Source organism: Taeniopygia guttata, chromosome 6, assembly GCF_048771995.1.
Source record: "Taeniopygia guttata chromosome 6, bTaeGut7.mat, whole genome shotgun sequence".
Lineage (NCBI taxonomy): Eukaryota > Metazoa > Chordata > Aves > Passeriformes > Estrildidae > Taeniopygia > Taeniopygia guttata.
In genome coordinates, this window is record NC_133031.1 from 14,740,009 (window position 1) to 14,764,595 (window position 24,587).

The 24,587-nt window shown below is 36.6% G+C and overlaps 1 protein-coding gene across 44 annotated transcripts in view; it reads left to right on the plus strand.

The window, feature by feature from the left end:
• KCNMA1 (potassium calcium-activated channel subfamily M alpha 1) overlaps positions 1-24,587 on the plus strand; it is a 425,312-nt gene that overhangs the window by 363,069 nt on the left and 37,656 nt on the right. For all 44 annotated transcript variants that reach the window (XM_072931472.1, XM_072931474.1, XM_072931471.1 and 41 more), the window contains 3 exons: positions 6,738-6,861; positions 9,744-9,968; positions 13,112-13,304. In XM_072931472.1, the coding sequence (XP_072787573.1) occupies positions 6,738-6,861; positions 9,744-9,968; positions 13,112-13,304 (542 nt within the window). The remainder of the gene's footprint in view (positions 1-6,737; positions 6,862-9,743; positions 9,969-13,111; positions 13,305-24,587) is intronic.

The following is a 24,587-nucleotide window of genomic DNA, read 5'->3' on the forward strand; positions in this document are numbered from 1 at the left end:
CAGGTCTCCAGTGGGGTCCCAGCCTCCTCTCAGGCATCCACCTTTTCCAGCCTGGGTCTCCTGCATGGGCTGCAGGGGGATCTCTGCATCCCCATGGACCTCCATGGGCTGCAGGGGAACATCCTGCTGCACCACGGCCTGCGCCAAGGGCTGCAGGGGAACCTCAGCTCAGGTGCCGGGAGCAGCTCCTGCCTCTCCTTCTCTGCTGACCATGGTGTCTGCAGAGCTGTTCCTCTCACGTGTTCTCACCCTGCTCTTCTCTGGTTGCAATTACAGCTGCACAATAATTTTCTTTGCCTTGTTCTTAAATATGTTATAACAGAGGTGTTACCATCACTTCTAATTGGCCCAGCCTTGGCCAGTGGCAGATCCACCCTGGAGCCAGCTGACACTGGATTCTTTGGACTTGGAGGAACCTTCTGGCAGTTCCTCACAGAAGCCACCCCTGTAGCATCCTGGCTACCAAAACCTGGCCATGCAAACCCAATACAGTAGCTGTGTTATAAGCCATGGGAATAAGAACAGCATCAGATTTTTTTTTTTTTTTTTTTGAGGTTACCTGAAATCTTGCACAAGTCTTTTTGGGATGAGAGAGCAGGAAAGAAATTGAGACTTTTCCTGCAGAAGAAAAATATTATTTCTATAAAGTTCAGGGAACTTTATAAGAGAAGATGCACTCAGGTCAAGGCAATAGAAATAAAAAGATCTTTAGCTGGGTTAAAAAAAATGTATTCCTATAAACATTGACTGACAACAGTGGTAGCTTTTATCATAATGTCACACACTTTATTTAAGTGACAAAACCACTCCTATATTTATTTTATGATGCCACTTAACTGTGGGTTTATTTTTTACAAATGCAAAATTATTTTTTCGGGTACATTCTCCTACCCCTCAAAGATTACTAGCTCTGCAGCTTCAGTTCCACTGAACCATTTCTAAATGGGAAATCTTAAAAACAAAAGACACATTGACTGTGTGCCTTGTTACCCCTCATTAAATTGCTTATGGAAAAGTCTGGAAGTTAACTATTTTGTTACTTCTTTATGGTAGAGGCTTCATACTTCAGAAGCATATTTTGATCATGTCCTTAGGTATCAAGATACTTTGAAAAGCATGATTCTTACAGTAAACAGCTTTATATCATTGTTCTTAGTGGTCTTGACAAATCAATGGGAAATATTCAGTAAGGTTTCTGAGAATATTAAAACCAGCAACATCTGGGCAGAGCAAGAGGGAAGAAAGGGCAATTAACCCTGTTATTCAGCCAATAAACTGGACAAAGCTCTAGATATCACCACTGTATTATAGTCTTCTTCCTAGATTTAGGGAAAAAGACAGTATGAGATTGTAATTATATTAGGATAGCATCTGAATTGAAAGAATTTAGCAGTAAAATGCAGGTTTTCTTTCACTTGTTGCACTGGGTTTTCTTCTTTAAAATCTGGTGCATCTGGGCATTGAATCCTTATAAATTTCATTTCTGATTAACCTGTGAAAGGAAAGATCAGTGAGAGAGTGTCATTAATGTAACACACAGAGGCAACAAATTCTCCTTACAAGTTAGTGCCGTCCACACAGACTGCAGGGTCACAGGAATGGCTAATGGTAGCCGACAAATGTTGGGTGTATTAGTCACAAAACATTTGCTGAATTCCATCAGAATGTCGTGACAACCTTCATAGCTCGTCCCAGTGAGCTGCTGGAGTCAGTGGAGTTTTCCTGTGACAAGCCGTCACTCTGTCTTGCTTGAGCTTTATAGCACCAGTCAAAGCAGTCAGAGAAGATTGAAGTGACAGAGGCCCACTGAGTAAATAGTGAAACATGCAGCACATCATGAAATATTCAGCCAGGGTGTAAAAGCTCTAAATGCTTTTTCAATTATTAGCACCTGCACCGGCTGCACACATCTAACACTAACAGCATGTTAATTGCCACAATTTGTTAGGGTAGTTGTAGGAGAAATTTTGAAGGCATGAGACATTCTTTAGCGTGTCTTCAATTCCTCTCTTACCTTCAGCAAACCCACTCATTCCTCCTAAACTTAAGCATCTGTGTGCACAAGCCCCTAAGTCAGGTAGAAAAACTCAAAATTCCTGAGCTGTGGGCAGGGTGTCTCTAAAGACCCTGAATCTTGTGCAGGACACTGCTGAGCATCTTTTTGTGCACGAATTCCAGATGTGTCTACCTGAGAAAGGCACAATTGCAAACTCTAACAGACACAGGTTAAAGAGGAGTAGTGTTTGCATCTGGTGTGTTTTGTGTTGACTTTATATAAAGATAATTTTATTGGAGGACAGAACAAAAACTAGCCAAGACATATTCTTACTGTGTAAAGACTAAGAGACTGTGTAAAGACTAAGAGATTACAGTTTATTTTCATACAAGCCCAGGGTCCTCCTTGCTGGTCACGCAGTATTCTTGTTCCCAGTGCTCAGCATACAGAGTAGTTCCACTGCAGATCAGGGAGGGTATAATGCTCTAGTTCTCAATTGCATGTGTATAATGGTATAAGACAAAGGTGACATAATACAAGGGCATGTTTAACAATAGTCATTTAATGAGGAAGCCCTTTAGTCCTAAATGGTCTTTTCAGTTCTGTCCATCCCCAGTGAATACCTAAAAGTTTCCAACTCAAAAACTCAGATTTTGCAGTGGTTATAAATGTGTGCTAGGGATGCAGTACTCTTTAAAGTGTAATGTTGACTTCCTTGCAGTAGGTTTGCTGTAAGTGGGATTTATGGTTTTGCTTTAGGCTGTTGTCTTCCAGGCAGGCTTTTTGGGTTTGCAGCTGTAGCTTGGCATTTAGTATCGTTTTCAAGTTTAATTGCACATGAGTGGCATTATAGGCTCTTCAAAACCTTGCAAAGATGGTATTTTGCGCTTCATTTTAAGTCATGCGTATGTAATATCTGCCATAAGAACCAGAGAAGCTATTTTTAAACTGGGGATATGGATGAGGGACATGTAACTTTTGTTCCATTCCTTCCATACAGGCTATACATGTCTTTTCCTGGCCAGGAGGACCAAATGCTTTGGTCATTGCAAGTCATAAAAATGAACATCCCAATTAAAACAAGTACTAGGGGTTTAATTGACAGAAAATGCTTTTCTTCCTATGATTTGAATTCTTGATTCAGAAGACTTTGCCACCCTGGGTAATGTAATGACTGCAGTGTGAATTTAGGCATTCTGCAGTAACCTGCCAATGTGACTCAAGCACATGTGACAAGGCCATCTTCAAGGATGAGGAGGCAGAGAGGCTCTAGAAACATTCAGTCCATGATTTTGCTGTAAGGGCAACAACTGTAATGCTTTGTGTAATATAATTTTTAATGGGAAGAAGGTGCCCAAATGCCTTAGGCAGATTTGACAGCTTTGGCCTCTCTGTGTGTCTATCTTAATTAATTTTTAGTATTTGCAAAACAGGTTTGGATCATCAGACTAATGAGGGTGTATATGTCAAAAATAGTAATACTATTTTATAACTGTTCTGATCAATTCAATTTTTAAATATATAAGTCAGTGTATCTTCTGATACACTCAGTAATATCTGAGGATAAAACTGGACCTAAGTAGCAAAGAGTTTCCAAGGTCCAGAGACAGCTTCAGGAATCACTTTACTGAGAATGAAAGAACATTGATTAAAGAAAAACTAAAATAATATCTTAGCCCAGAAGATTTAAATTTAGTAAACATACTTACATGAATAATTTCACATATTGTGAAACAGATATAGTCATATCACAGATGCTAGTTTTATCACAGAGTTCTTCTCAGGCAATAATCCATTACCCTGGAGTAAAAATAGTAAAATAATATCTCTTAGCATGCTTTCATGTTGTGTGTCCAATCCTGTTTGCGTCCTTTGAGGTTCCCACTTGCTATACTCCAAGCAATAAAACAGAGTCTAAACAGTTTATGATACTGCAAATAAATGTATGTATTGATTAAAAAAAAAAAATCAAAATGGTTCTTTTAAAAAAAACCCCGCAATTTGTTACCTAAAACTTCAGCAGGGGGCTATATCTGATGATTCACATACTTTGTTATTCCCTCAAACCAACTTATGTTTAAGCCTAAAATCTTCTAATAAACCTTTGGTAGAAGCTACTTTGAATGTTCCCTGTTAGGATGCAAAGCCCAAAAGAACTGTGCTAGGCTTTAAGTACTCACACTCTAAAAATTGCCTCAAACCTCAAGGCACTTGACCATAATTGGATGTCAGATATCTGATACCACCCGCTTTGTTATAACATTCCTTTCAATTTGTATTATTTCTGTTTCTATTTTTGTGTCTGGGATTAGAGTATTGCTAAATAGTCAATTGTGCTAAAGCTTCAAATCACCTATTTAATTTTAAATCTCAGAGCAGAAAGGAAACACTAATTACAAAACTAGAATATGGCATTGTTTAAAAACTGATTTAGTATAGTTCCTCTGATGAAGGATGGGGGAAAATAAAACTCCTTCTTGTGCTTGATTTCTGAAAGAAGAAGAAGGGGATTTGACTGGTGGACTTTGCTTTTGAAAAGTGAACTTTTCAGTGCTCCTCTAGAAAAACTCGTGAAGAAAAATGTTCTGGTGAAGTACTGAGGGGAAAAACCTAACCCTGAAACAACAGAAAAAAAAACATTCCTCAGTGGAAACTCCCGAAGATTCCTAATCTTTTGGCAAATTTTCTTATTGTGAAACATACAGCTAACACATTCCATTGGGAAACATAGCTGGGACAGATCATCACTAAACATTGTCTGAACATTAGCACAACCTTCAAATTGAAGCATGTTCATGGCTGCAGATCTTATTGTGCCACCTCCAACTCTGAGCAGATGGGGAATGCCCAGAGTGGCATCTCAGCTTTCAGACAAAACTACCATGGCTGCATCATGCTCATGGATGGAAGAGAATGCAGACTCTATATATTTTTCTAGAAATTTAAAAAAAGCCAACAAGACAACAACCAAGCCACCACAACAAACCCCTTTGATACAGCGTTTTCATCTCTGCTTCATAAGAAAGAGGGAACATGCTTATGGAAAGCCTGTCATTATTCAGCTTGGAGTAGGATCAGAGATTCCAGGTAGTCCACTAGGGCTTCCCTGCTGCCAGTGGGTTACAGTGAAATCACTGAACTGTATCTCTATTGAGAGAATTTAAAAACTTTGAAAACATAGTGTTTCTTTTTTCTGGATGACTCTGATTTATGTCTTTGCCATGTAGAACATTGTCTTAAATTATCAGAAGATTCTGGTTTAAATAGAACATTGTATTAATAATTTCTCAACTTTTTTTTGAGCCACTTTCTTTGGAGTTGACCCTGTTTGAGTGAAATGCCTGAGAATTTTCCACTTTCAATGGATCTGTAATCAGTGGCTCTGAAATCACACTAATTGATCACCCTGACTGAATTTGAGATTATACTTTTCATAGGAACACAAGTGTTGGTTGCATGGTAACTTAGCATACCATGTTCAAGGTAAATTGGCCTATATCACACACTATGTTCAAAGTCCGCTTTAGCAGTCCATGCAGAAGAGAGGATCTCACCACAGCCTGGTGGTTCAAATGCTTTAAAAGCAGGAAACTTTCCTGGTTTAAGAGCTCAGACAATAGGGGCATTTCTTTACCAGGCTTCAAAGGGCAAACTGCTTTAAAATTTGGATACCTGTCTCGGAGCACTTACCATTCTTACATTGCAAATACACTCTTCTTTGAAATGTTACAATTTTATATCAAGATATTTCAAGCATTCATAATAAAAACCTGAGGTAAAGACTTTCTAGACAAAGCATTAGTAAATCATGCTAAATATAAGATTTTAGGGTCACTTTACTCTGTACCTTATGGATATGATTCTCTAATGCTATTGCATAATGTAGTCACTTCACCAGCATGTGAGAGTGTTGGAGTCACTTAGCACTTTTTGATTTTATCATATAAATTAAAGAACTCTGTGTCTGTGCTTAGATGTAGCTATATACCTAGAGAGCAAGTTCATAAAAATAACTTTTATTTGCCTCTCCTTTGAGAAGCCTTAAAAATGTGCTTTAAAATGTTGCAGCAGAAACACTTAGAAGGTTATCACAGGTAGAGTTGTAAGAGAAAATGGACATTGTTGTTTGGTATTAAAATCATGTATTCCAGATATGGGCATTTGTTAGTCAGTCTGCTCTAAAATGACATACTGTTGAATCTTTAAAGGGCTTCAGTTTGGGAAAGCAGAATATGATTGGGCAAATTGCTAAAATATTTAAAGTGCAGCCTGTTAAAGCTTTTACTGTGAAGAGCATCACGTCAGAAGTTGTATGTGGTAAAAGCAAGTAATTGGCTTTCCATAGTATGCCAGTCAGTCAGCATGGGGCTCTGTTCCTATCCCTTCTACTTCATTGCAGATGCCTATAGGAACTTTGATATTTGTTTCAGAGGGGTGGGACTGGAAAGAAAAAAACTTGTACAGATGTAATGGTGTCAGAAAACCCTATTTAAAATTAAATGGTTATTGGCATAGAAGAGGATAGAAAGTCATTGAAACTGCACCCAACATTAAAAAATTTTTTTTTTTTTTGGTAGGCAGCTTTTGTTTAAAAATGTCCTTATTGAAAGCATGTTAAAGTGCAAATACATTTCATTTTTTTTTACTTTTGTCCCTCTTTGTACACAGCTCTTGGGATATCTTTCCATCCATAATTCATAGTATTTTCCATTTATGCTGTCCTCAACTTGTTTTTCCCCAGGCATGACCCCTTGTTAATTCCTGGCAACGAGCAGATTGACAATATGGATGCCAACGTGAAAAAATACGACTCTACAGGGATGTTTCATTGGTGTCCAGCCAAAGACATCGAAAAGGTTATTTTGGTAGGTGTTGATGATAAGTCATGTTTGAAAAGAGGTTATTTAAACCATAGAACTGAGGTCTAATGGATAAATAAGTTAGTCCCTACTGTCACAAAATCCAGTGTGTTGAAATCAGGAGCAAGAGTGATAAAACCGAAGCTAGGATTTTGGCTAAAGCATTTTGATTACATAAATCTTTATGCCCAGTGCAACAATAAAAATTCATCCAGTGTAGGGAATTTCTTTTTCATAAATTGAAATTTACATATTTGGTTTAAATCTTTATAGAGAATTAAGATTAGAAATACTTGAATGCTTACATGCCCCACTTTTCTCTTTACACAAGGCAGTTAATGATTCTAACACAGACAAGTGTTGTTTTGACTTACTTCTTATTTATTGATGTCTTATTAATTATTGGTAATTGATTTTTTATTAATTTTCTCTCTTAGACCTTCTCTCTCACTTCCCAATATTTCAAGATGCCCAAATAGGCCAGAGCAAGTAATGCTCCTACTCTGACTCTAGCATGTTGCAGTGAGCCCTGTCTATGTTTGTTTCATTTCTTTAACTGGGAAAACCATCAAACTGACTCAAGTCATTAAAAATAATTAGGAGGCCTATCACAGTCTATTTTGGAAGTTTATGTCACTTGTGTTCATGTACTTATACCTAAGAGTAGCAAGTAACTAACCCCAGATCTCACACGCAAAACTGATTATATTTGAAATGAACTCCCTGGTGGATCTTCACTTTGTCGCACTTCATAAAGCTTTTCCCGAGCCTGCTCTCTTAGATTTTCCTGCACTGTGGCATGGTGTAGCCAACGATGGTGACAGGCCCACTTATTCTAGCAATCAGGGGTTAAAAGCTTGTCTCCAGTTCTCCTCAGGGGTTTCTGACATTGCCTGGAATTGCAATATCAGTGTTTAAATAGTCAAGCAAGTGAATTCCAAATTTTTGAGATGGAGCTTTGAGATGGAGTTTGCCTGAACAGCTTTAAATAGTATCATTTATTTGTAATCAGCAAGCAAGAAGGGGTACCCCTGCTGTGCAGCACTTTCTAATAGAGATAAAAATCCTCCTTTGTGGTGCAAACACATTTTAGCTGACAAACTACATGTTGCCCTCCATTGAAAAGTGTTCCCCCACAAGTGGTGCTGGGGAGTGACTCAGTCATCATCTCTAGGTTATGCCATGTTAGTTTTTTCCACTACCAGCCCGTGAATCTGCAAGACTGCCCAGGTTCTTTCTGTGTCACACATCATCACCAAAAAGACGCTGCCAGCAAAATGCTTCCCTACACCTTTTCAAACTCACAGTCCACAATTTATGTCTACATTCATATCTATGCAAATTTAATGCTGTCCTTAGAGACCACACAAGTACAAATTAGTGCATAATTTGAAGATGATGAGATTTCCCAGGTTGTTTTCTAATTGATACTTGATGATGTCCCAGTCAGAAAAGAATTAAATTTTCTGCCCAAGGTCTCTTTTGGCTCTGTGAAATTCCAGCAGTATCAGGTAGTAAGAAGAGATTTTTGCCATACATGGCTGCATACTGATTTATGGAGTGACATTTTTACTTACCTGCTTTCAAGACTTGGTCTCTGTCTTGTAAAGTCTGAGTATTCCAGATACATGGGCAGAGGCATGGGACAACTTAGGTGCTTCACTTGAGGATTCACTCCTGTCTTCTGCTGTTTGAAGGGCCAAGACAACTCTCTTGGTCAAGCTGTACGAAAATCAGTGTAATTGCCCTGGAAAAATTCAAAGCTCATGCATTTTTTAACTGATGAGAAAACTTCTAATTAGAGTTCCCATTCTTCTGACATAATGAGCATATCTGCTGCATATTCCAATTGCATACCACCACGCTTCTGTAATTTAAAAAAATGACATATACTGTGGAGAGGTGAGAGGGAAATTTTGCAGATTTGCACTGGTTTAGTTTTGTTCATTGGCAAAACTACTGTGTAATGGTAGAGTGTACAATTTCTTGGCAATATGGTATCAGTGGTTCTCCAGCTACTTGACAGAGCACTACAATGCCAAGACTAGCTCCAGAAATTAGGGTCACTTTTTTTCCATGTTGCTTTATTTAATCATCTTAGTGATTTAGTTGCCCGCTCAACTGAACTAAACAATGCTGAAATTAGTGCAAAACTTTATTCTTTCACTGAGACAAGAAGATAATTCTGGACACTGTATAAATATTCTCCATGAGACCTTTTTCTCAGTAAGTCCAATTGGCCTGAAAATTTAGTATTAGTCACAAACTTGCACTTTTATTTTGTCACTGAGAGAAGCTCTGTGGCATATTGTGGACATTCACTGTAAAGCAGAGCAGTATAGGGCATTAATGGATTACTTCTCAGGGAAAGAGCAGCTTGTCCTTAAATAAGAGCTTTGGCTCTAAGAGATTATGGTCCTCAACTCATAAGATCTGAGTAATATCACAAAGCCCTACTAGGAACACTGGACAAACAACATCTTCCTTTTCAAACTGGTGTTGAAAAAACCCATCTAGTGATTTGTCAATGAGGCAAGAATTTTGCATCTATTTTCTGTAATCCTTAGCTAAACCCACAGTACTTTGTACTCAGAGTCACAATCCACATGTATAGAAACTTGCACAGGACCAAAATTTGGTCCAATACAATGTCTCCCAAATGCCAAAGGATTTAAAAACAAGAACAATTTTTTTTTTCCTGCTGGGCACATTTAATGAAACATAAATAAGGGTAAAATGAATAGCTGTTATCGAACTGCTTCTTTGTGTATGAACAATATTGACAGTTGTATTTTTCCTGGTTTTAAACTCAATATATGATTTAAGATTCCCTTTGTTTCATTTTTCCCTTGTCTTTTTGTTTTGTTTTGTTTGTTTGTTTTTTTTAGACTCGAAGTGAAGCAGCGATGACAGTTTTAAGTGGGCATGTAGTCGTTTGCATATTTGGGGATGTTAAATCTGCTTTGATTGGATTAAGAAATTTAGTGATGCCATTACGAGCCAGCAACTTTCACTACCATGAACTCAAGCACATTGTATTTGTGGGTTCACTTGAATACCTGAGAAGGGAATGGGAGACACTGCATAACTTCCCCAAGGTTTCAATCTTGCCTGTAAGTTCAAAAGCCATATTATTGATACTATGTTATTTAGCACACCAGCTGGACAGATTCGTATTGACTTTGATCTTAGGCTTTTTTATTTTTGTCTACTCATAGGCCCGAGGACTTAGATTTTCCCTTTACTGTGTCTATGAAAACAGAGCCCTGTGAGACCTTATTAGAAGATATTTGCTGCAGTGTTTGGTTCCTCATCATCCTCATCGGATGAATTTCAGCTGCTATCAGATGTTTTAGCTGTGTTATGTATTGACCATTCACTGTAGTGCCCTGCATGGAGCTGGTTCTGATGTTGTGATTTCCCTGACAGAATGACAGTAGTTATTTATGATATTATTTATGGTTTTATACCCTCAAAACCTTTGAAGATATTATTGTTACTCCGTCTACGTAATATTTATATGTATTCATAAAGACTTCCTGTGGCCTGACCTGCTTTATAAGGAACACTGCCCTGGCATTTCAGTTCAGAGTCTTGTATGAAAGTACAGCAAAACCCTGGCCTTTTTTAAATCAATGAAAAGCTCCTATTGATCTTGGTAGGCACAGCCACTAAAACTGCAAAGGCCCTTTTTCTCCTATATATCATTATGTATCTCCTATACGTTAAAATGTAGAATCAAGAGCTCCAGTACTAACAAATTAAGTCGTCCAAGCTGATGATCTTTGGTGACCATAGCTATAAATGACACATGAGAACCCATGGTATAAGTGAAAGAAAATGCACAGCATGTTATATAGTAAAGTTAGTTTAGATGTTTTTTAAGAATGAAAAATTATAAGTTTGCTAGTTCTCAGTAATTTCATTTCAGCAGTTAAAAATAATTAAATCAATGATGGAATTAACTTTAACTGAATAATTGTAAAAAATAGCTATAGAATGAAAGGTCTGTCTTTGCTTTTTGATTAATTCAGACTGTAGGTCTTTGTTACTGTAAATGCAGTTTTAGTCTTAGCCCTTGGCATTTTTCTGTAACCTGATCCAACAGATGGTGTCACAAGATTCTCTGCTGTCACAAAAATGGTGTCAATATCAGATTTGGTCAGTTAATATTCTCCTCTTTCTGCCAATTCCTTTTAATTCCAATCACTTTGAAGGCTAAAGAGTAGAGAATGGGAATTAAATTGATAATACCGTTGAACTATCAAGCAGAATAGAATCCTGCCACTGTTTCCAGTATATCCATTATTGGAATGTGTTTTTGCAAAGTTTTTATTCTGAATTCTGAAGAGGCATAAAAGAAATGTACACCAGATTTACTTTCCCCAGTTTACACCAAAATTCAAAATAGCTTTAGATTAATTTTGACTTGAACAGCTTTAATAGTTAGTTGATGCAGCTTTAAAAATACAGAATTTTATAAAGGAATTTTATCTAACATAGTAATCAAGTGTGCTGAAGACCGCACAGACTTCATTGCTGTTGCTTCCTTTTTTTTTTTCCCCAGACTATCTCATTCAAAATGGTGATAAAAAGTTAAAATAGCAGCAATTTTCTGTTCTAATGATAGTAATTTAAAATCGTACTTAAGTGTCTGAGATTATACTTGTAGGAACCTGTTGAAGGGAGGCCATCTTCATAATTCTCTGTGCTTTGGTTCACAAGGTAAAACTTGCTGCTAATATCAGATGGAGATGTGGTTACAGCTGAATATGAAAACATTTGTTCTGCTTTTTTTTTTAAAAAGAAGTGGAATTTAATGTCCGTATTAAAAGATGCCTTTAAGCTTCTGAGTAAACTCTTAAAAAGTAGGCAAATGCCAATTTTAAATATCCTCAGGCGGCCTTAATTCTGTCCCTTTGCATAAAATCATTAGGAGTGAGCCTTTAATGAATTACATGGTTGCATATTATTTTTCCCCACAGGAACCCTGCTTTACTTGGTGCACAGTACAGGCACAAAGGGCAGGATTAAGGTGGCTGGAATAATCATATTCTAACTTATAATGAAATCATATCTGTTTGATACATACTGTTTTTCACAAGGTTTCAAGCCTCAAAATATTGAAAATTATGTGGAATAATTAATCTGGCAAACACTGAATAAGAACGGAGCTCTTCATTCACTGTGTGCATTTTAAATTCACTTTTACATTGAGCACTCTCAGTGGAGTTCAGGAGATATTCACCTTGAATGCTTGGGAGATGGAAGACTAGGGTCTTGCCTTGATATTATGAAAGTCCCTGCATGACACTGGGACAGTTATGTCTCCTCATCATTGGGGTCCTTGGGTACCAAGCCACGTGAGGCAGCAGAGTAGAATCTAGTTTCCATTAAAAAAAAATGGAGTGTATTTCCTGGACCTCTCAGCCTCTGTGACATAGACTTAATATTCTGTAACTATAGTTGTGGACTGTTGAATGTGAAAGGCAAGTGTAATTTTAAACAAAAACTATCCTGTTAAGTGTCATATCTCAGCTTTGTTAACTATGAAAAAAAATCCACAGGCTACCACAGCATTTAGTTTTAATGATTCCGTTCTCTGATTGAGGATTGTGGAACAGGGAACGTTGCACAAGCTGTGCCCATTAGGATAAAGTCTTGTTTCTGTTTCAAAGGGTTTAATCACACAGCTTTGAAGCTCAGTGTGTTTTCCTTCTAGAAGCACCAAAAGCGTGCTTCGAAAAGGATTAACCTTTTCTGTGTATTGCTTTAGGTAGAAAAAAATAGCTTTGTCCTGATTGCATTTCAAATGTGCAGGACACGTAATGCTGTCCTGTTTAAATTGCTGTTCTTTTGCCCAAGACCATTGTGACTTGGTAGTAGATAAATAGACATTTAAACCACCCCCCTTGTTATATTCAGAGAGCCAGAGGTTGCCACATGATAGCAGCTTAAATCAAGACAATTTCAAGTCACCGATGAGATGTAGAATGCTGGCATTATTCCTGTTTCTTGTTTGTTAGTAATAGCTTGACTGAGTATTGAGACTGAACCTAAAATGCTGCCATCAGCACCAACTACCCTTTAGATTAGCACACATCTCCTATTCCCTGGCACATAGTTAGACCAGCTTAATGTCAGAGCATAAAAAAGATACTTGTTAAATAATTTCCCAAAGCTCCTTCTCAATCTTTAATTTGTTTTTCTTTTTTTCCCTCTTCTGCACCCCCCTTTTTTCCTCCCTGTGCCGAAGGGTACGCCATTAAGTCGGGCTGATTTAAGGGCTGTCAACATCAACCTCTGCGACATGTGCGTTATCCTGTCAGCCAATCAGAATAATATTGATGATGCTTCGCTGCAGGACAAGGAATGCATCTTGGCGTCACTCAACATCAAATCTATGCAGTTTGATGACAGCATTGGGGTCTTGCAGGCTAATTCCCAAGGTAAGGACTGCCCTATAATACTTCTCTGCAGTGCCTACAGGGGACAGGACCTGGCAGGAAGAATATCCCTCACTCAGTAATTCAAAGAGCCCTACATCAGCTTGCTTGACAGTTAAACCTGCTGATTGGTATGATGGCTTTTAAAGGGACAGTCACATAGTTTCTCTGCTACATCACAGAGCACATCTTTCAGAGGAAAAATGAATGAACATGAAACTGGCATTTTTTCTCATTTTAAAATTTTCCTAGATAATGTATAAAAACGTCGTTTTCTCACTGTGGCTTCTTTCACAGGGTAAGTTGTGTTATATAACTAGTGATAACTTGCAGTTATTCTTTGGAATACCTGAATTCTGTCTAACAAAATTTCTTTTTATGTAAAACACATTGAAACTACAGAGAAAATACAAGTTTTAAAAACACAAGCCAAAAAGTAAAATAAAAAGAACAAGAACTTTTAATTTTCTTTACAGCTTTGGCACCTCCTTGGTCAGGAAGCCACAGAGAATTAACTCAAAGCTGATTTCTTCCCATAGTTTGACATGTAGTCATCCCATTTAAGAATGTTGAACAAAATCTTTCAATCTTTGCTGAGAGTGGGGGACTGATTCATAGGTTGCCAAAGGCTATTTTACACCATCTGTGCCTGTGCAAAGCAGCTGCAAAGCAGTCATAAGCACCCTGGCAAAGACCATCAGTGTAAAAACAATCATCTTCCCATCCCTGAAGGGTCTTGCAGCTTATGCAGCTGAAGTCCTACCTTTGATAAACCTATTAAGTACAGCAGTAAATATTCCCTCTGGATCTAGTTCTGCTGTAAATGTAGGTGGAAAGGATTGTGCTTTGGTCTGCAGATTACCCATGAGCCTGATCTAGAGATAGTTTTCCCTCAAGGACTGTGAGAACTAAGATTAAGTTCAGATTTTCCTCTTTGCACTCTAATCAGGAAATAGGAATTATATGCCAAAAATCAGAGGTAGCAGTGTAACTTCTTGAATATAGAAACTTAAACATAGAAAATTCTTTCTTAGAATCAGCAATAAAATAGTGGAATTTAATACTGGAATTAAATTGTACCAGGAAGCTAAAAGCTTGAACTTTTCAATGTCAAATTGGACAGTTTTCTGGATAAGAAGTAGATTTAGAGAAGAAAAGAAAGAAACGGATTGTTTTCAATCCCATGAGTGTTGAAAGTTTCAAATCTGTGGTCTGGAAATAACACAACCCTAAATATTTTAGAGTTCTTTCCTCACAAATTTGTGAGGCCAGCTTGCTCACACTCTGATTGTCATGATACACACACACTTGTAGTCATGATTAGGAAACTCATTGCAGAAGTGGAAGACAGGCATAGAGGTTCCTTGTTTTGCTGCTTTAGCCCTGCGATCTGAAATTCTGTCTCTCAAAACTAAATCTGTACTTCCACTACCAGGCTAATGGCTATTCTTTGATAAATCTCTCTGAGTCTCCTATCACACATAATTAAAATAATCAAGAATCTCTTCTTGAGCACAAAGTGTCTGTGAGAATTTTCTATCTTTGCTCAGAAGTTAGAGACATTTCCAGCACTTGACTGTTGTATTTTACCTCTGGGAGTACACAGGGTCAGACCGTTCCTCGGTGAGGATAGAGAAACCTGTCAATATCCACCACATGAACACCTGTCGTTTTTTCCCTCTCCATCCTTGGAGGTATTCAGGACCTGACTGCATAAAACTCAAAGACGCTGATCTGACTTCGTAGTTGACCCTGCTTAGGGCAGGAAATTAGACCAGAGACCCTCCAATGTCCTTTACAGACTGAATTGTTCTGTGACTCTCTAATACCCAGGTCGCTGCTACAGCAATAGCCCCTGTAGGTCAGGCAGTGTACACTGGCCATAGTCCAAATCCCTTTAGCCCTTTTAAATGTTGCTGATGCAGAGAAGCAGAGGAGCAATAGGTGACACATTCTTAGAAATTTTTGACATTTCTTCAGGTAAATACCGGACTGCATGTTAAAAAATAAAAGGTGACTCTTTCCATAGATGTTCTGGGGAAATAGGGCATAACACAAGGCAGTTAACCAGCAGCCTATTTTAATTGGGAGCACTTGGAGGGGCTCTTGCAAGCCCAGTTGCTTCAGAAAATCATTATCTTCACAGTAAATTCTCTGTTTATGAAATCAACAACTCCTGAATTGGTTCTGTTCCTTTCAATGCCGTAAATTTTCATGAAAGACCTTGAATAAAATGATTAGACTGTCAGAAGCAGTTAGATCAGTAGATAGCACAAACTTTACTGGAAATTATATGAAATGTGACATTTTTGTCTGTGAAATGCAGCTTTAACATACGGTGGACACAACTATCATGACAATTACATAAAGTAGGTGATTCAACTTTTGCTGGTCAACAAGCAGCATATTAGAACAAACTCACAGATTCTTACTGGCAATTAAGTACCTTTATTTATAGAGCAAAGTGTCATTTTACATTTGTGTATTGCTTGACATACTTAACACATTGGCTGGTACAAACTCACAGTATTGCCAGTCTGAGCTTTTCTAGATCTTAATGCATGATTTTGAATTAAGACATCCTCATCAACATCATGCTTGGATCTTCTGTTTTATTCTTTTAATTTACTTCTGTTACTGATCATCAGAAACACTGACATTAGAAAATATGAAGGTGTGGCAGAAGGTCAGTTGACCTGTGATGGGGTGTTGAAAAGAGAAGAAATAAAACAAAATATATAAGCAGTCTAAGAAAAGTATGGGCTGAGCTGCAAGAGTTTTGGTGAGGGATTTAGCAGTATGACCTTACCCTTGCTATTCCGAGCAAATAAATAGCATTATGTATGTATAGTTATGTAGTCACTAAGTGGTGCAATCTCATATAAAAACCTGATATATAATTAATGTTTACATTTCTGAAAAAAATACAGTAATTTAATTGATAAGTTATTGAATATACAAGGATCTTTCTAATTTGTATCTGTAATTGTTTCATTTCAGCTTTAGGCAAAAGATCACACCAGAATAAGAAAGGTGCCATAAAACCAGGATGCACATTTATTTAACCACCAGATAAGCCATAGTCATTGGCAAGTTTTGAAGTATAGGGCTATATCTGTAACTCCTTTGCTTTAAGTTGGTAGCAGGAAAAGAATCCACACATTTTGGGATTTCATTCCCTTTTTCTAGAGCTTCATCCTCCTCACCTGCTTTAACACCAAAGTCACTCTCAGTCCTAGGCATATAAAGATCCATCACTTGCCAACCCGCTGTATGCATCCAAACATGCCCTTTGCAGTCAGGACATAGCTTTGAAATGGAACCCAGGTGCAATCCGAGGAAGGATCTTGTAAAAGGAGCAGGTGGGTGGACACATGACAGCATACATTGCTGAAAGGGAAATTTCTATAACAATAGGGCTAGCAATTCCCAATGGATTAAGTTAACTGCTGAAAAATCAGCTCTGAATTTATCTGGTTTGTATCAACACAGGATTTTCTCATTACTACTGCAAGATGGACTTAAAACACACACAACCATTCTCACGCAGAAACAAAGACTTGATAGAACCCCATTATGGTGTTAAAATATCCCCAGGTTTTTGAACTGGTTAACAGTAATTATCTGTAAGTAATTAACAGTAATTATTCTATAAGTAGTGCAGCAACATTTTTGTCCTCTGGCTTTCTCATCTTGGATCGTAACTGATCCTGCCAGAGTTGCATCTCATCCAAGCACAGTGCTCTGCCTCGACCTTCCGCGGAAGGAAAATCCAACTCAAAGTTCCAAGACACGGGGAAAAAAAATAATCTGGACCAGAGCTACAAATGACCTAGCATATCCAGAGGGGATGGCAGTAAACTATTTGAGTTGTCAAATCTGTGTTCATCATCAGCTGTCTGGCAACATAGGACCAAATGCATGGCTACACAGAACTGTGTGTGGAAACAAGCTGTCTTCCTTAGGAAGAAAAGCTTACTAACAGTTCTGAAAGCATTTTCTGGTCTTCTTTACATAAAATATGTACTTCTATTCATAAAAGGACAAGAAGTTCTTTCAAATTAAACCTGTGCTGTTCAACGTTCTCATGTTGAAAGTGTTTTCAGGACTGCCTGCATTGATGGTTTCAAAGCTGTCTGGGCAGCTCTGTAGGTTTACTAGAGGTTAGGGCTGCAGACTCTAATGTCCTGAAAATGAGCTTCTGGAAATCATCAGGGCAGTTCATTGCCTTTGGGAGACCTAGAACCCATATTCCAAGGACAGAAAGGCCGAAGTGTATTCCACTGAAGCTGCAGCAAACTTTTGTTTCATTAAGATATCTCAGATTTTGAAGTACAAAATGCTGTAAAGCGGGAACTTGGCCCAATTCGTCACAAAATTATTTATAAAGTCAACCTTATTTTTGACAAGGAAGCCCTGTGTTTGTCTTGATTACCTCTTAAAGATCTTGACTGAGAAAGATCTGTAAAGAGGTGTGTGTTTGTGTTGGAGAAAAAGGTCACCCACAGGTACTGGAGATTGGTTTTTATTGTCCTTTCTGTTTCTCATTCTGTTCCCTCAAACAGAAATTGAGATTTATTTCATCAAGAAGTATTTTGGAGAGCAGACAGAGAATATTATATCCATAGTCAAAACATGTGCTCCTCAGTCATAACATTTTTCCAAAACACCGAGGAGGACTGAATATGGGATGGGTTCTGCCTTGGCTGTTAAGTTGGGAGACTTTAAATAATTTTCCTTTCCTTCATTTTGTTGACATTTCAATCCTTTCTTCTTCAAGTATCATCTACTGACTATTCCCATTTAGGTTTTCATGTTTCTTGTTTTTTTCTTAGAGTCCTACTTTGTGGGGATTTTACTTGTTATTTTATCCACCAGATGAACATGGCCCAACACAAAATATTTATCTTCAGTTGTAACTAAAGCTGCTATTTGGCTTTCTTCCCAAAACCCAGAAAGACAATTATACCTAAATGTTTAGAGATTTATAAATACTGTACCAGAGTAGCCTCTGGGTAGTAACTTTAGATATCCAACTCAATAATTTTCTTTTATTGGATAGTGATTTAGAGCTTATTTTGAGTCCTATATAATAAAAGCAGTACATTTCATTAAAAAACACTTACTAAACAATAAAGAAAAGTGATCTTATAGCTCCAAGCAGGTCTAAAGTACAGAAAGGGGAGGCTGTATAGTAACATTTTCTCCATAGACTTTCTAAGACAGATCACAGTACAGCAATGTAGATGTATTTCAGCAAAGTAACAATTGCAGCTGTTTTCTGAATGACTTCAACTTACGAGAATTTTCCCTAGGAACACTATTTCAACACATGAGAGATCTTTTTAGGGCCTTCATTTGCAGTTCTCATAATAGATCCTCCAACAAGAAAGAATAAAGATAAAAACATGAAGATTGTATGAACTCCTGGGTAATACATTTCATACATCATGGCAGGATTCTTCTGGGGAAAATCCTGTAAAATCAAGTAAACATAGGCAGAATTTTACACACTGACTTTCAAGTGTAACAGATTGCACAAGGTAAAGTAGCCCTGTACAAGTTTAATTTAATTTGATCCAGTTTCTTTAAAAATCACTTATGACTTCATTGTCATCTTTTGTTGGAGCTGTCTTAAACTTTGATTGAAAGGACAGAAACAGCCGCAGAGTTTCATAAGATTTATTTCACAATTTGATAATTAATTCTTATATCATTGATAAGTTTTATGAACTTAGTCTCACAATTTGCTGCAAGAAATTCATTAAGAAAATGAATTTGAGATCTGCTTTCCATTGTGATTGCAGATAATATATTCTTTTCCACCCCTACCAATCAATAAATCTTGATTGCTTTATCTCCGAAATGTTAGCAAAAGGCAGAACAACCATATTAGTGGAATTGAAAATGAGAGAAAATTCTTAAATACGGGGAAGTGCTTTGTTAGCAATGGTTTTGGCCATATTCAGAGATAACTGTATTTTAATGCTGTTAGAGAAAACTTTTCATAAATTCAAAGCAATAATTTTATTCCTGAAGGAGAGGGGGTTTAATGAATGTTGAGTCTTATGTCTCTTATTTTATAGTCATAAGATTTAAAGGAAATATTTCAGAATATATGCTTGGATAATCATAGATGAAGTTAATTTTTTAGGCTTTTATGGAATTCAATATTCTGTGGCAACTCCAGCACTGTTTCCTATGTTTAATTTGTTATATTTCATGAAAATGTAGGAATAAAGAACCTTTCTTTTTTAATGCAGAAAATCAAATTCTATTTAGCTGCATTAAATAATTGCAGAATTTAAGGAGCTATTTGACCACTTTAGAAAGCTTACAAGTAAATGTAGAATGTTAAATGTAGATGTAATATTAAAAATAAATAAGTGAATAGTGCTGGCGGAAAGTGAAAGATCTGGGGAAGTCTTTAAAAGTGTCAAAGTGAGCTATGACATTATTCTTTTCAACACTTAGATTCCTCTATGTCTTTTGATATCAATATCTTTTAGACTGCAGAAAGCTTGTTATACTTAAAGCTGGCTCACAATTACCTAATTCATACAGATGTTTTGAAGGATACTCTCCAAGACAGTATCGATCCTACCAGTCACATTTTCAAAAATAGTTTTTTGCATTAACATCAGGGTTATTGGTTTGCAGGATTGGTAGTTTAGTGTAGGAGTTAAGACCCAGTTAAAGCTGTTTTTATACTGGGTTCTGAATGTTCCTCTTTTTAGCATCAGTTGTTGAAATAATAGTAATAATCCAATTAACAAAATTTTCTACTTGGTTGAGTGATTATATTTTAGCTAAATTAATTTTAGTTGGTTGTAATTTGGTTGCATTAGCACTTTTCAAACCAAAGGCTGACCATCCTAAGTAATGAAGTTAATAGCTGAAAAATGAGATAAGGGCCAGACATGGCCTATATCACTATTTACTCACAAAAAATAGTCCAATTTTTGATGATCAGGTCACTGTGATAAATAACTCAGTATTACCTTTTTGCAACATGCACATAATTTCTTATCCTGCTGAACTAGATGGATCAGTTGATAGCTGTTATTTATTTTATGGTAGCACACTGGAGCTCTAGATGGAATTAAGAGCTTGTTGTCATAGTCCTGATATATACAAGAATAAAATATGGCCTTTGCCCTGGCAAGTTTATAATCTGATGCCTTGCTTGTTCCAAAACTTATGTGCTCAATGTTATGCAGGTTAATAAATCTCTCTGACTTCAATGAAACTGTCCACCTGTGTAAAGTTAGATTATGTGTAGGTCTTTGCCAGATTTGGACTTAAATAGACTAAAGAGTCTGGGTGGGAGAGAGGCTTTTCACTTAACTTTTTTCCTGTGCTGTAGAAAGCAGCTCTCTTAGGACTTTACTAAGCTTCCAGTCTTCACATGAAACCCTTGACCGGAAGGATCCCATGCAGCATCCTTCACATTTTTTGGTACCTTTCCTTAGAGCTAGAAACCAATGTTGCCTTCTGGAATTACATACACAAAGTAGTTTCCCACCTCTCTCAAAGTTTTCCTGGAAAGAGAGAAAAACTATTAAGAAAAGAGAGTTTTCAATTCTGTTGCTTATGAAACACTAAAAATGTGTTGGATGAATGGCTGGAGAGAGACAGTAATTTGACACAGTTTCTCTGGTTTTGAGAAATACTGTAAGATCCCACCCAAATACCTTTAAGTTTTCACAATTGCTTCTTCCTCTTCTGCTTTAAGATATCTTCTGCTTCAGGCAGAGGAAAATAAAACACGACAGAGGAGGTAGAGAATACAGTACTTCAAATATGTGATCTCACACTTAAACTATATTTAAGCATCCCAAAACTGTTATAAATTTATGGTAACTCAAATTTATTATTATTTGCCGTTCAACATCTTGAAAGCAAACCCCCTATTATAAAGGTGTACTGTTTTGTGCATTCCTGATGCTGAGGAATAAAAAAAATGCACTCTTTTTATGAGCATTAATTATACACCAGGCAAGGAAGCAATTGCCTCTATGTTATGAAATATTAAATCAAAATGCTTCCTGTTCCCAGATGTCCCAGAGATAAATACAGCAGTATTTTGAAGCCCCACTTGGAGCTGTTTTCCCTGCAAATTTATAGTTTTGTCTCCATTTTCAGAAAACCCTGTTTTATGTGAAGTATAGCACTCTTGGTAGTTTTTAAGGAGCAAACTCCTCTGGAGTTGCCTATGTAGGCAACAACTCTTATGTAGATTGCACACAAGGGATCTGAAGTTGAAAGGCTCCTTTAAGATGACAAATGGGTTGAAAGTGTTATTGTCTTTGATTGCATGCCTTACATCATCTGTATGTAGGAATAAGAGAGCTATACTTTATCTTTAGCCATTTTATAAATATTTAAGTCCTTAGAGTTGCCTAAAGATATTAAAGCATATTTTACAGTAGTTGGAATATAAATATTATATATAGCACAAGATACCAAAGTAGTTTAATGAATTCATAATTTTCTGTTCACTTTTATTGGAATGTGTTTTATGTTCCAAAACTTCCATTTAAAGAATAAGGGACCATTCTACTCCCTGACAAGATGTGAGCTGATAGTGAGCGTTATCAAGGTTCCCTTAAAATGATGATTGAGGCTGCAATTAGCAAGATGAAAGGGCACATGAGTATTAGAATATACTGCACCAACCTCTGTGTTTTAACTTTTAAAAAAACTATTTTTAAGAAACCATATGTAAGTCTTTAAGAAACTGTAAGGTGTTTTGCATCTCCCTCTGTGTATTTTCTAAAAGTTCTTAGTTGCATAAGAAGATGTGTATCTAGATCCAGTTATACAGAGGAAAAATTTTAAAATTTGAAGTTAATTTTCAAAAATATCCAACCATAAAAATCATACGGCATTAAATGTGTAAAAGTCTGTGTTTCATGGCTTTGAATACAAAAGTATGCTGAGGTTATAATTCTAAATCTTTCAGATTCCCATCAAATATAAAAAATTCTTTTTAATATTTCACAGTTTAACTATTTGCCAGTAGGAGTCCATGCTGGGTAATGCTTGCTAATTACCCACAGCAAAAGTAGACACACAATACTGGTAAATTACCTGACCCTTTGCATTTTAATGAGACAACAAGGATTTCATGAAGTGATGTTGTTTCAGTGGTTAATGGTGTCAGCAATGTTGTAATTGTAGGCTGAGGCACATTAGCTGCACAACCACATGTAGGAAGGGTTTCTCTCAACAGGCCCTTTGGAGAATAGAACAGGGTATTATCATTAAGCCTATGTCATTTGCATGCTGCTAATCACTTACTTTATTATCTTGTGTATCCATTGTCTTTCTTTAATTGCTCTTTAAATGAAAATTAAAAATAGTTCCAGTGCCCATGATACTTGTGATAGCATCTTGATTATGAAGATAACTTCAAGAAAATGGAACATATAGATAATATATTGCAGGAATACAAGATAGTTTGAAAGTAATGTACCACAGCAGGCAGCCTCATGAGCGTAATTCTGGTGTCTTTCTTTGCTTCACTACGTATTGTTTGCTTAATAAATGGTTATTTATATTCATAAAGGTGGTGGGGTTTTTCTAGAGATCAATGTCACTGGTTTTGCTTTACTGTGGAAGAAGATACAAAGCATCAGTATCTAGCAGACTTTACCAGTCTGATAGCAATACAGGAGAAAGCTAGATTTTTGTTCTTTCCAAATTTTTAAATCCTAGTCTGTGATCTCCAAAGCAGAAAAGCAGAATCTACCACCTGCTAGTGATTTGCAGAACTTTGACAGCTTTAGATAAAATTTATAAAATTCTTGGCATTCAACACTTCTTTTCTTTTTTCTTTTTTTTTTTCTTTTCTGTTTTCAAGACCTCTTGATTCAAACTGATTCAAGTTTGACAAGATTAAATATGAGACAGCCCAGTATTTCCATAATAAGCATTTTCTAAGAGATTGCTAGCTTCTGGTTATCAATAACCTGCTAGTTCTTTCAGCATCTGCAGAATGGGATATTCAGGCTGACTTGAAGCACAGCCTTTGTTGGAGAATCAATACTGCTGTGCTCCCAATAATACATTATTTTTGCAGCTTTTCAACATCTGAATGAACCAGAGCTGAAAAAGTAAATTATAAATTTTGTAAATTGTATGGTAGGAATTTTTGTTGAAGTTCTGAACTAGTTCTTGTAATTTATTTCTATTCAACCCAAAGAAGTTTGTGGCTAATGGGAATTTTTGTAGTGGTTTATTTAGAGACAAGGTTAAGATCTTACAAGATGTAGACTGAATTATATGGACAGAGTGCTTCTAAAAATTTGGACTAGATTTTTTTTTATGGCAACTTGCTCCCTGTGTCACATGTAAATTGGCCTTTACAACTTATCTGCAGATTTATATTTTAGATTGGCCCAAAATTACCACTTCTTAAACTACTTCACTTGCAACAAAAGCTCACATTGCAACTTGAACATTTATTCTCAGAATCCTATCAAATAATAATAAATAAATACTCAGAAATATTCAAAATGCCTACTTGAAAGGAAAGCTGTTTCCACTGATACTGGTACTAATGAAATGAAACAAGCAAGAAAACATTTTGTTTTTTACCAATCCATTTAACTCTGTACTAAGCAATAATGGATAGGAAAGTTAAAGTGTTTCTAGAGATTAATGTAATGTTGAGATGCATGGATGATAATAAGTAGTCAGTACAGAAAACCAAAAAAACACAACAAAACAAACCAAAAAAAAACCAAAACCCCACAAAAAACTGCCGGAAGTTTTCAGAATTTCTGTACTGTGATTGGATACTGTAGTATACATTTTATGATTGTCATTTAATTTTCACTACTTAAAGAATGCCACATTATATTTTACTGTTATCACTGTCTTTACCATCTTGTTTGCTAGTGTAATGGGTTTTGGATCCCATATAAATAAAATAAATAAGGAACTGGTGTAGAGACACTTCTGCGTATCCTTTAAATTTAAAAAGACTGAGCTGTTAGAGGAAAGGAAAACTCTTTTAGATTTTAGAAAAAACTCTGATAAAATAATGAGTCATTCTGTCATGATGTGGAATTCATTTTATTTTAAAGATTAATGTTTGTAAGAGGAGAAAGACAGTGAGCCAAAACAGTGAAGACTTAGCAATGGAATAAGAGCAGACTTTACCTCACTGGTTTTCTGAATACCTTTCCTTTTTTCTTTATTTGTTTGAGCAAATTGCCTCTTTATTTACACTGCTGACTATATGCTTTGGATATGGCCTTCAGAGGCATAATTCCGTCT